The sequence below is a fragment of the Heliconius melpomene genome, chromosome 1, assembly GCF_056956725.1.
Source record: "Heliconius melpomene rosina isolate 202511_hmr_F chromosome 1, ASM5695672v1, whole genome shotgun sequence".
In the NCBI taxonomy this organism is placed as follows: Eukaryota; Metazoa; Arthropoda; class Insecta; order Lepidoptera; family Nymphalidae; genus Heliconius; species Heliconius melpomene.
Genome location: NC_140389.1, coordinates 11,709,309 through 11,722,843, shown reverse-complemented (window position 1 = coordinate 11,722,843; position 13,535 = coordinate 11,709,309). Strand labels below are relative to the sequence as shown.

Below are 13,535 nucleotides of genomic sequence, written 5' to 3'. Positions count from 1 at the left end.
AACTGATAACTCTATTAATATCTATCTAGTCTCTTGAACCGCGAAGTTTTAACCAATCAGCGCCCGTTAACAAACGCACAGAGGCGCTGGCATAAATTATGGAAAAAAAAACTCTTGAAAAAAAAAAAACAGAGTTATGTTAAAACTTTTTAGTATTTATTGAGTTAAGTAACATATTTTATCTGTAAGTTAAGTAAAATATTTACATTTTTCCTTATTGTCATTAGCTGAGTGTTATAGGATGATAATATTGTTATTAAATGTAATTATAGAGCTATTGTCTGGTTCAAATATCTTATAATATGTATTTATATAAGTCGCGCTCTTTGTCACCTACAAATAAATGATTAGGTAACGGCATTAGCATAAAACATATATAACGACGGTCAAGTTTTGTCTGTAAAAACAACGATCGACTTCAGTGTTGATATCGTATAGTTGTAGACACAACGTGCGGTACGCGTGCTTTAGTGCTTGTTTGTGCGTCGATTTAGAATGAGATCTAAATTGGCTATATCATTTTAACGGAATTTAATAGTAAAAATAGTTATATTTAGCAATAATAAGTGAGTAATTCGATTTATTATTAATGAATAAGTTATATTATTTTTAATAAACATACAAACCTGTAGTGAACCATGAGTAACGTTTAGAAAATTAATTATGTATCTCCACGGCATGGCTCAAGGTTAGACGAAATGATTCCGTTACCTACGCTTACTTACACATGTATTATATTTACATGGTATAGTGTGTTTATATCTAATACCTGTTATCTTTTTAATATTTAATATCGTGTGAATCTCAATGTGCTCTATCTCTATGTTGTTTTATCGAGCCTGTTGTTGTTAACAGTAGTAAGTACCTTCTTAAATTAATGGGGATTACAAAATGATTTTCTGTGTTCAAATTACATTTAAAATATTATGTGATATATAATTAAGTTCTAAATCTATTTTGGCAAAATAGACTTCTCGCCGCCGACACTATAAATGAGCGAAAAGTAAGAAATGAGCCGATATAGAATTAGGTCACTAAAAATAAACTTACAATTAAAATTACAGAAATGTTTATTTCCATTAAATAAATTTGTATTTGTCTTATATTAGTGGGTTAGATACGTATAGAAGACGAATGAATTGTCTATCATCACACAATAACCATCAACGCTTTTACGAGCGATTACCCTTACTCATCTTAACAAAAGTGCTCAGGTGGGTGTCACGACACTTAAAATATTGTTGTCACCAAAAAGGATATTTTAGTCGGAGAATTTCCACCTTTTTATAGCGATATTTCGTGGGCTCTTCTCTTGCACTGATTTATGTTTCATTAAGACGTTCTTGTATTTTTTGTTAGGTACTCTAGAAATTCGTAAGAGTGAGGAATGAAAGAAATTAACACAAATTCTGGAATCATTTACAAAACTACGTGTCTTAAAGAAATTACTTCTAAGGGATAAAATATATTGAAAAAAGCCTTGACTCGTTATTTTGTTTGGCGGCGTGCTGAGAAAAATCACCATTTTGTCCCTGACAACGATGTATATTTAGATTGCGAATTAAAACACAAACAGCGTTATACGAATAGCGGATAAGTGTGATAAAAATATTTATATATTCTTTTAGAGCGATATAATTTATTATAGTTTTAAACTTACAACAATTTTAAAGTACTATTTCAGATCCCATATGGATTATAAAAAAAATACATTTTGTATATTAGGAGAGCAAGAACACTTTCATATTTTTATTATTATATCAGTTATAGATCACTATAGTTGGCGCAAAAATATAACATTTTCTATTTTTTCCATTCGTCACTTTCTGCCGAATTCTGGAGACATTGCGTATTGACTGGCGGAATTTAACGCCGCACTTTGCACTCGTTACACACGCTTGTACCTCTGAATCACGAATGGCCTCAAATAGTGTAATAATACTATATTATTCTAAAATTGTATACGCGTTACACCTAAGTAGGTACACATAACGATTTTCTTCAATAAAGCTCACCCTACGCCTTCAATTTCATTTCTGAACCCTTAATGATATTGATCGTATTACTCTGTGAGAAGAAACTCGGGAACATCTTAATATTTCACGCTCCTAATTAACAGTGTTTTAACTGAGAGATGCTGTCGAATTCTAATAGTACTATACTTCAAGTAGGTAGGTATAACACAATATAAGATTAAATTTCTCATTAAAATTATATACATTTCTATTCTTTTTTTAAATTAAAATTATATTTATTCCTCGTAGGTCTTCTTAAAATATAAATAAAACGTCTTACAAATATCAATACTTATTGAATTGTGGAAGATATACTATGAGAAAAAATGTTATACGTAGCATTTAATAGCGTAATAGAAAGAAAACAATTATTTTTATATTTTTTATCTGTTTGATTGTGCGTTTGTAAGCCGATTTATATGCAGTTTTCGTTCTTATATTTTGGCAAGCTTCCCTTAACATTTGCGTTTGTTCTATTTCAGTCGGTCTATAAATAAAAAAGTTATACTATTTTAAAGTTTGGACGAAAAAAATGCTATAAATAATTGTTTTATTAAATTGGTTAGAACTTTACCTTTCAATATAGGTATAGATATTGTCTTTAAAATGATTTTATTATTAGAAAGCGAAAATAATACAGATTAGTAAATTAGTAGATAAACAGGCAGTTCAAGCGGGCGAAGCCACGAGCAATATATAGTATATTAGTATACATGTATTATAGGTTTTAATTTTTAAGTAATACAACAATATATACTTTTACAAAAAGATGAGATGATTTTTCTTTTATTTGACCGTATAAAACCTGGCGAAAAAAATACTTTTATATATATATTACTAGCGGCCCGCCCGCGGCTTCGCTTGCGTGAACTACGTTATTATTAATTTCTGTCTCCATGAGTACCTACGTCCTATAAGTGACGTCGATGCAAAATTTGAAACTTCTAGCATTTGTAGTAACGAAGTTTCATATCAACCCCAAAAACAACCCCTTAAAAGTCGAATATTGCAAATTCCCGTCTTAGCGAGCACTTACGTTCTATAAATAACTCCTATGTAAAATTTGAGATTCCTAGCACTTGTAGTTTCTGAGATTTCGTGATGAGTGAGTGACCTTTCGATTTTATATATATAGATTTACAATCTACTTATTATTTACTTTCTTAACAATTTCAATTTTGTACATACATGTAACATATATGACATAAATTATTAGATAGATGTTTTTCCTTCGTTAGGTACATTTGTTATGTTTATAGATTGTAGAGACGTAGATAAGTGAATCAGCCGACAATGCACGCAGTGCAGCGCAGGGCAAACACGTGTTAGAGACGCACGCGTTTACAACGTATATAATAATTATATAAATTATATATAATTTTAATTATCGGATATTATATATTAAATTAAATATAAGATTATTTAAAAAAATAGCTATTATTGTTATTAGTATTTTTGTAAAATTGTTCATGTATTTTATAACGTGTGTTTTCGTAGATTTGAACCATGACTCCACCTAATGAAGAAGGCTTGGAACCACCTCATATTGTTGTTCTGGACGGTGGATTCTCGACGCAACTTTCTTGTCACGTAGGTCACGTCATTGACGGTGACCCTCTTTGGAGCGCCCGCTTCTTGCATACACACCCCAATGAGGTCGTGAATACTCATCTTGACTTCCTTAGAGGTAAAGTTTACATTTTTATGCATCCTGGTAAACAAGTATGAACTATCACGTTAATTAAAATAGCTTCATACTATATCCCGCATGCAGCCGTGTAGGCAGATGGAACCATGTGTTAAAACACTCCGTTCCCCGCTTTCCGCCGAATTCTGGAGGCATTGCGTGTTGAGTGGCAGAACTCGTTCCCAGGGCGAGAAAATGAAAATATTAAATATATCATAATCTCGAGTGGGAATCGAACCTGTGGTTTGCTTAGTGCCGCTGTCGCGTTTAAATTCCATACTTAGGGCACGACTATCCTCCACGCCACGAATTTTGTAAACAATTTAATACTTCTTAATGTGTATGTGTTATGTACACGTACACACATGGTGTTGGCTTACTGCAAATATTATATAGCCAAGAAATATTACGTACTATATATTAATTGATATAAGAAACGTAGATTATTTTATTACTTGAGCCAATATTGTTTTTCAAATATAAAGGCGTTAAATACAGTGCAAAAAAATCAGATTTTAGCTGTTAAAAACTACTTCAACGTTTCATATCTCTTAAATTATTAAGTAGGGTGGGTTTATTTTAGTATATATTTTTTACTTTTAGATATAGTAACAACTCGCAAATGATAGTACTTTATTAGTTATGAGATAAAGATATTAATAGAAGCTATATCTATTGTGTAGATAATAAAAATCGGAATTCTCATATACCATAACATATTAATTGCTAAATATTGCTTGAATGGTTCAATCAAATTTCAAAATTCAATATATCACTGGTGCCGTGAACGTCTTCTAATTTAGTTAGATACTGCTATTCGTTGAGATGTGAAGTACAAAGTAATTGCGTTGTTCCCAGTTACAAAGGCGCTGTGCGAATGAATATCTAGACACATTACTCGAGCTCGCTGCTGAATACTTACATATGTACGAACAAGTGCTCCGTCACTACGTACCAGGCGCACATACACATACACATACGGGCCGGGTGTTGACGTATTGCACGTTAGGTCGCATTTCGCTTGCCGTTTCCTTGAATCAGGGAGAGAGTGCGACCCCGTCTCGTGTCATCGTCCTATGAAAGCTCTTTTCTTCGCCACAAAACGGTCCGTTTCTTTTCATAAGGAAAAGCTGAAAAGTGTCTACAAGCAAATAACTCCCTGGAGGCAGAAAGCCTACTGCCTTGCTTTATCGCCCGTCTATGTAGAAGAAATGATACGAATAATATAAAAAATGACGCTATTCCTTGTCAGAATATTATTACACCGTATATAATTTTTAGGAATAATTGATGTCAACGATCGTAGAATGCGAAAACGTAGCATAAAAGTCGGTTAATGTAAACTTAAAAATGCAGGATAATTATACGGCAGGGAAGTATTAAACGTTGACGTTTAGTAGGTAGTAATGATGGCTGCTATGTAGGTTACCGAGGAAATATGCCTTCGCTTTGAGTTCGTAAATACCTACTAAATGTCTTACATTTGCATAGAAGAGAGACAATTCGCAATACAAACCGCGTTTTATACAAGGTTATAGTAGCTCGAGCCGAATACTTGACGCTAGCATCGTTAATCACGGAGTCTCTTTAATATGTTTCTATTCGAAGCCCGAGCTAGTGTTTGTTATATAATTAATTTCTTTAAAGTAACAAATATTCTATATTCCCCAAGCTGGTGCTTATCCAACTTGGGAATCCTGTTATAATACTAAGTTTTAATAATATTAAATGTGTACGTCTCCAAGTGCCACCCTTTTCACTGTTAATAATAGTAGCACGCCAGAACTTCGACAATATTTATGGAATTAGTTTTGTAACGACGACCACTGTGCGACTTGTTATTAAATTAATGTTAGATATTAAAATTACATAAAATATACTTACCTACTAAAAAATATTGGCTACTAAAAATATAAAAGTTGACAAATTTATAAAGTATACGCAAAAATGATTGAGAGCCTTTTTTAATTAATGATTTATTATTAATTATTTTAACTGTAATTATTTTTACATCTGGATTTGCAGCTGGTGCGGATTTAATAATTACAAATACCTATCAAGCTTCAGTCGATGGATTCGTTGAACATCTAGATGTCACACCTGAACAAGCCTTGCAACTCATAACCCGCGCCGTAGAACTTGCAAAGCAAGCACGTACCTTATACCTTGAAGAGTATCAAGATTATTTACAAAATGGTAAGTGACTGTATGATTACGAAATTTTATGAAGACTTTAAAATTTTAATTAACAAATAATACCTATATGATGATATTCTTACTATATAAAATATTATCAATAAACAAAATTATTATCATATTATGGCCAGCCGTGGCGCAGGGGCACGAGAGTGGGAGTGTTAACACGACAGGTTGTGGGTTCGATTCCCACTCGAGCAAATAAAATATTTAATATTTTCATTTTTTCATACTGGTGTCGAGACAATGAACTAGCGAGGCATTGTGAGTTTCGAAATTCAACTCACAATGCCTCCAGAATTCCGTGAAAAGTAAAGAGCAGAGTGTATTAACACTAGGTTCTCTCTGCCTACGCACGCGGAATATAGCGTGACACTAAAGAAAACAAATATTAAAAACGTCCGAGTGAATTACGGAGTTTGCATTCCGATGTCAACAAAACTGGAGTTTCTGACCCACAAGGGACGGGTGCACGCATTAATTACTCTTCATGAGAGCTTAATGTGGAATATGGAAACTATTATATAAGGTTTTTTTTTCCTTTTAAAATACAGATGACATCCCATTAGTGGTTGGATCAGTGGGACCATATGGTGCTCATTTGCACGACGGGTCGGAATATGACGGCAGTTACGCGGACACTACATCTGTTCAAGTACGTAGAGCAACAGCTCGAGTTAATCTGTCCTATTTATATAGATAAATATAAATTAAATAGAATTGTTGTTTGCATGTAATATATATTAAACTCATTAGGTACTAATTATCTTTATCTATTTTTATTTAAGTTTCTTAGGTCAACAAATCGAATAATAATTATTGATTTTAAGCAACACAATATTTTTTTTACACTCTTGCTTTATTCCGGGATACAGCATGACGCTAAAAATACTAAATACTAGGTTCCTACTCTACCTACTCTAGCGAGCAGAGGGAACCTTGTGTCAAGATCTAATTAAAAGTAAAATAATTTTAATTGTTTTAATTATTATTTTCGATTAAACGAAATATATACCTACTATTAAATTCCTAGACTAATAAATATAATTAATAAAGCTTAAGTTAATTATCTATTACTTTTATCAGCATCATTCTTATATAGCTATATCATAGGTACTTGTTACATATTAGCTGTAAATACCTAATGTATATGCTGCTTTTATTTTATCGTAATCGCAATGCTATACATATATTACTACATTACATACGAATATAAACATCATTATCATGTTAGGTATATTATTATTTTTATATTCAATAGAGTAAAAAAAAATATTTCAAAGAAATATTTATTATTATTCTGAACCCTCTGGCTAGATGAATTCCAATACAACGAAGTAAAGGTTAAAAGCGTCGGCTAAATCGTAAAGAGGGTCGTAAAGTTGCCGGCAAATTAAAATTTACATTGGCTACATGAAAACTCCCATTTCATTTCCATCGTCTTTTTTCTCAACCGATAAAATTTGACTAGGGATGCTTAATTAATAAAATCCAACACAAACGTAAATTATTTAGCATTAATATATTGGTAAGTATAACATCATTAGAACTGCTGTTTTAAAAAGATTATATCTTTTTTACAAAATGTTTTTACAAAAAGATAATTATATCCATATAGTTACTGATGCTTGAAGTACATTTTCTGAGAAAAAACTTGGAAGTTTTTCTTTTAGAAAAGCGTCTTGTGTGATAACTGTGTTTGAATTTTAATAATAGTAGATCTATTTAAAAACCACCAAGACAAAAGAGCGCACACAATGCGGAAACAAAGAAAACAGAATACAAGAAACTTAAATAATAAAAATGAAACCGCTGAATAGATTTCCATCAACTAGAACCAGGGGTGCTGTCGTATAATACTTGCAAAAACAAACCATTTATTTAATTTACAACATGTCACTACAACAAAAAAAAGGCCGTCGAGGCACAACGGCACAAAGGTGTGACTGAACGCGATGTTTGTGGGTTCGATCCCCACTCGAGGAAGTAAAATATTTATTTACGTTTATATTTATTCCATTTCTTCGCTCTGGTGTCGAGGCAAAGCGCGGCGTTGTGTTCTGCCACTCAACACGCAATGACTCCAGAACTCGGCAAAAATTGAGGAACTTAGTGTCTTAACACTAGGTTCCCTCTGTCTACCCTGCCGTGTGCGGGATATAGCGTGAAGCTGATTTTGATTTTTAATTTAAATCCCAAGGTGGGTAACGACATTACCGAAATTACAATGCTATAACGGCTTAAATTAATACGTATTTTAATCAACGAGGTGACATTGATTAAAGTTATGTAATCTGTAATCGGTGTTAATGTATTAACCGCGTTCGCTTTATATATGTCACCGCCGTAGCATCCACCGAAAAACACCAAAATCTCTAAATGTAAGATATTAAAATAATACAATAAAATATATATATTTTTATATTCTTTTATACATTTTATATAATTATTATGTTACAAAATTACTCGGCGTTTTCAATTTGTTAATCAAACACTGCAAATGGAGCGACTGGATAATGCTTTGACATGCCAGTGTTTATTACAAGAACTGGGTTAAAGCACTGTTATGCCTTATATGAGATTTTTATACGATTTTAAACTTGACTATCAGCCTATTCACGCAGCTCAGTTTTAACTCGAGTTTGAATTAAAATATAATTTATTAGATAGATATTAAAATTATATTTAGGTATAATTTTTTCTTTATGTTTACTTGTTATATCGTTTTATTTATCTACTTCTATTAAAGTTTAGATGCGATAAGGTTGCACGTAAGATCTTTTTTTTATTCTTAAGAAAGTGCTCATATCATTGACTACCTTTTGCGAAAGCGCTTTATTAATATCTCTTATCGATTACACAGACTTGCTAGGGCTTCATAGACCTTAGAAAATAATTAAAACCTATATGTAGGTATGTTGCAAATGACTAATAGATATACTATAACAAAAAAAATATCGTCATAACCAATCCAGTAGTTTTTGCATGAAACGTGAACAACTAACAGATACCAAAATCTTATAAAAAAAATATTTATGGCCTCTATTACTATTTGCACAAATACCCTTGAAAGTGCTTTTTTAGTTTATATTCAATGTAGAACATTAGCTTCACCTATAACTTTAATATTTATTTTAAAAGGCCAGTCGTGACGTAAGGACACAAGCATGTGACTGTAAACGTGACAAGTTGTGGGTTCGATTCCCACTCGAGAAAATTAAATATTTAATATTTTCATTTCTTCGTTCTGGCGTCCAAGTAAAGCGCGGCGTTAAGTTCCGCTAATCAACACGCTATGCTTCCGATATTCAGGGGAAACTGAGGAACGAAGTGTCTTAACACTATGTTTCCTCTCTCTACCATGCTGTTTGCGGGATAAAGCGTGAAGCTGATATGATTTTAATTTTGATCATATACTTTTATTATTTATAGACAATGAGGGAATGGCACAGACCCCGCATACAGGCGCTAGTGGAAGCAGGAGTGGATTTATTGGCATTGGAAACTATTCCATGTCAAGAAGAAGCCGAGATGTTGTGCGACCTGCTACGAGAATTTCCTAACATCAAAGCTTGGTTGGCCTTTAGCTGTAAGGTAAGATATATTTACTCATCTATTAAGGGTTTAAACAAGCTAATTTTTTCATTATTTAGATAGTTGCCACTGAAACTGCATAATGTTTTAAAGTCTATAAAATATTATAAAAATCTTATTAAAAACTTGGAAATATAAAAGGTTTTTGTACATCTTCCTTCTTTTTATTATTGAGGCTATGGTAGCGAATTGAATTAGGGGAACGGAATAAAATATATTTTTTATTTACACGATTTCTTAAGGCAAAGTGCTTTTGAGTCGCGCCACTCAACGCGCAACGTTGAGTTGCAGAGATTCCGACGGAATGTAGAGAACAGAGTGTCTTGACACTAGTTTTTACATATCTAAAATGAAATTAATAAACGTAATTAACTATGTTTTATATATAGGGGGTATTCGCAACTTGAGCCTGCATGTGATATGTAATATCATAAACATTTACCACTCGTTATAATCGGAAATTGGATTTACGCTTATTGCGCTGAACGGCTTTACTATTTTTTAAGGCCCTATTTTCATATTTCATAAAGTTTTCTTGATTTTTCCATTCAGTTCCATATTAGATATTACAGACTTTTATTTTGTTTTCATATAGAAACAATAAATTTTTTAAGGAGATATTATACCTTATATACTATAAAATTAAGTTTGCCCGTTTTCGTAATTAATTACTATATTTTATTACTCAAACAACAAATATTCTGTTTATATATAGTGTACGGTGTACTATATTCAAACGAAATTCAAATTGCTAGCAACGACTACAAGAAAAGTCATTTTGTCTGTATTATCACAAGCAGAACGCCTTATCTATTTTAAACATATTAATCAATTCTTTAATTATATGTACCAACGCAAGTAGTATAAACATATAATTTATAAGATATAACCATTATTTATTATATTATGACGTTGACCTTAGATAAAATACACCTAACATTTACAGTTACTGTAGTTGCATTTTTTTTAAATATCTATAAATCGATTATATAAATTAATATATTAATGAAAAATAGGGTATCTCTGTCTAAAAATATTTCTTCGGCAAATATTAGTTAAGCACTATTTTACAATGATTCTAACGAGATACCGTTTATCGTGAAATATGTACCCTTCTTCAAGTACTTGATTTGTGTAGAATCGATTTTGAGAGAGATGTTTAAATTAAAAATATCTTTCTGGTCTGGTTAGTCTTAAGTTCCTCGCCATAGAACCTAATTCCTAAATGATGTTACGTGCTTTAAATCGATATCTGAATGAAAAGTGATATTTGGCTTCTATCTATATTTATTTTCATTAAAAATATTTTCTTTGCAGGACAACCAAAGCATAGCGCATGGTGAAAGTTTTCAAAAAGTTGCAGAAAAATGTTGGGAGGCTAATCCGGATCAGCTCGTGGCTGTTGGAGTGAACTGTTGCGCGCCATCTTTTGTCTCTCCTCTATTGAAGGGCATTAATGATAATCGGCAGAGCTCGCCTATTCCTCTTATTGTATATCCCAACTCTGGAGAAACTTATAATCCGCAAATTGGGTGTGTTTTTAATATTACCTACTCTAAATATGATCACCTCCAAACTACATATATAACGTGACTGGTTGTAGGTTCGATCTCCACTTGAGACAATGAAATATTTATTTAAATTTATATTTTCATTTTTTCGCGTTGATGTGGAGACCGAGCGTTGAGTTACGGCGGAAAGTGGGGAACGGAGTGTCTTAACACTCTGCTCTTTGAGTGAAGCTGATTTTAATTCATACTGATCTATTTTAACGATTTGAAAGAATAATATAAAAATAATAGATAAATATAATAACTGTTTAATTTTTTAGTAATCATAGTACCTAATAACTTTTTACAGGTGGATAGATCGTGATAAATGTGAGCCCGTTGAAAAATTCATTCAAGAATGGCTGGAATTGGGTGTCCGGTACATCGGTGGTTGTTGCCGTACCTACGCCGCTGACGTCTCCCGTATACGCAATCAAGTCCACTGCTGGCGGGACCGTTGGAGATTTAACAAGCATCTCGAATCTACAAATAATGCCAAATGAACAATAAAGAGGCCTTCATGGATCTCATTATATGACTGAAGAAAATAATATGTTAAAACTATATATTTGTTTTAGAAACTATAAAATACTGTTACTATAATTGTTTCGTTTCAAAATGTATATTAATTCACTAAGAGCCTATTTTAAGAGACATTTATTTAAGAAAGAAATTATTATTCAATAACCTTTTATATTATTGTTTCAGTAAATGCAAGTAACAGATCTATTAATCATTATTTTATTATTGGACATTCGAAAAGGAAATGAAAGTTAATAAAAAAATCTTTCAAATACAATATATTCTTTCTTCCTTAAAAAAATTACATATATTGTTTGTAAATATGCGTAGAGTTAGAGATATATTTTCATAAATTTATTAAAGTTGTTATATACAACACCTGTTTGAAACATATATATTTATATTAATAAAAATAACTTTTTACACAATAATTATAAATGTTTATGAAGTCATTAATAAATATTTACAAATTCGGCTATGGTGTGTATTATTAACCAATTACACAAAGAAGGGCTTTGCATAGCATTCTTCCTTTATCTTAATTGTAGATACAATTACTTATGATAAATTAAATATTCACTAGACAGAATACAAAAAAATATATACATATGTGCTAGAATTAGTCTATTCTACACAAGGAAAAAGAAGCCACGTAAGACGAAGTACTGATGAACATAAAAAATCAGTGACGGTTGGAGATTGAATCCACTAAACCCTCTTTACTAACCAGAACCAGATCCACTGATCATTTAGCCGAAGATGGTCAAGGCATTAATGGAAAGAGTTTCATAATAGAAATTATTTTTTAAAAGGTTATGTTCAGAATAGGCTCGCGATAACATACACAAACGCAGGAGCTGGAGAGGCAGCGCGATGACGGTTGACATTCGGAAGCAGCCTGTTATGTATGTAGTTACTTGTATTTTGGAACTGAGCAAAGCGTAGCTTTTACTGGTCAAAATCAACAAACTATAATATGACTAATATAGAGAGTAGGGGCGCGGAAATTGATTTATACCTACATACGAATTATATATCGTATGTCCATTATAACCTGCAATATTAGATCGTTTTTTTTAAACTTACATTTTACTCCACTTAGCCGGGTTTTCAGAAAAAACGTTCTTGTTTTACGTCGTGTTGAATGGTGGATATTTGCATCACACTGGCCTCGGTGCACAATTGCGCGATCATTATAGTCATTTTCGAATTCTATTGATAGAAAAATAGCATATGATATTCAAAATATTTAAGACCCGTAAGATGTCAACACACACGTTATTGTATTAATGTAAACCGCGACGTTGAGTTACGCCACTTACTTCGCAATGCCTCGAGAGTTCAAAGAAAAGTGGGGAAAGCAAATGTCTAAATGGGAACAGAGTGGCCTAACACTAGGTTCCCAGGTTCCCACAGCCTATCCTACTACTGCGCGATACAGCGTGAAGCTAAAAAATATTTTGCAGTATATTTATTATCAAATGCGAGCAAAAATAAGTAAAATAATCTAATCTGATACACTTACAAAACGTATTGTAACGACAAGTTGACCATTTTATTTTCTTATTACATTATTATTATAATTAACTTTTAATGAAAAAAAAATACAGATCTAAGTAAAATAATCGTTTAAAATAATAGCATTAGCATTGGTGTCCTCGCCTCGATACACCTCGTCCTATCTAGCGAGCGGCGGACGCAACGATTGACCCAAATTTTCATCATTATTGAATCAATAAAACCATTTATCTATTTGGATGTTTTTCAGCAGCAGTTGAAAATGGAAGGCAAGTAATTGGATCGTATTATTTTATCTCGACAGGACAGCCTTATAAGGTAAAAGTGTAGGGCTATGAGAAAAGGTCTCTATTTTTTTAAGTATATAAGATATGTAGCAGAAAGGAGAGAATGCGTATGTTAAATTCTTACAAGAATATTTAATTAAAATCAAATCAAATCAGCTCCACACTG

General features: G+C 32.1%; 1 protein-coding gene across 3 annotated transcripts; it reads left to right on the top strand.

Annotated features, from left to right (window-relative positions):
• The first annotated feature begins 407 nt into the window (after window positions 1-407).
• Window positions 408-12,040, top strand: LOC146541432 (betaine-homocysteine S-methyltransferase-like). Of its 3 annotated transcripts, none has more exons than XM_085185710.1 (7): window positions 408-566; window positions 3,513-3,702; window positions 5,728-5,898; window positions 6,453-6,553; window positions 9,331-9,492; window positions 10,810-11,024; window positions 11,353-12,040. In XM_085185710.1, the coding sequence occupies exons 2-7, from the start codon at window positions 3,522-3,524 to the stop codon at window positions 11,543-11,545; spliced, it is 1,023 nt and encodes a 340-aa protein (XP_085041836.1). In that variant the 5' UTR covers window positions 408-566; window positions 3,513-3,521; the 3' UTR covers window positions 11,546-12,040. The 3 variants fall into 3 exon arrangements, with proteins under 3 accessions (XP_085041836.1, XP_085041855.1, XP_085041845.1); XM_085185729.1 differs by lacking the exon at window positions 408-566 and adding an exon at window positions 742-857; XM_085185719.1 differs by lacking the exon at window positions 408-566 and adding an exon at window positions 3,273-3,363.
• The last annotated feature ends 1,495 nt before the right edge of the window (window positions 12,041-13,535 follow it).

What these genes read in the sequence shown, in the direction of transcription:
- LOC146541432 (XM_085185710.1), top strand. Translation starts at nt 3,522, where the DNA reads ATGACTCCACCTAATGAAGAAGGCTTGGAACCACCTCATATTGTTGTT. An exon ending in TCATCTTGACTTCCTTAGAG is followed by an intron (nt 3,703 to 5,727) that starts GTAAAGTTTACA and finishes CTGGATTTGCAG; the next exon opens with CTGGTGCGGATTTAATAATT. An exon ending in ACTTATAATCCGCAAATTGG is followed by an intron (nt 11,025 to 11,352) that starts GTGTGTTTTTAA and finishes AACTTTTTACAG; the next exon opens with GTGGATAGATCGTGATAAAT.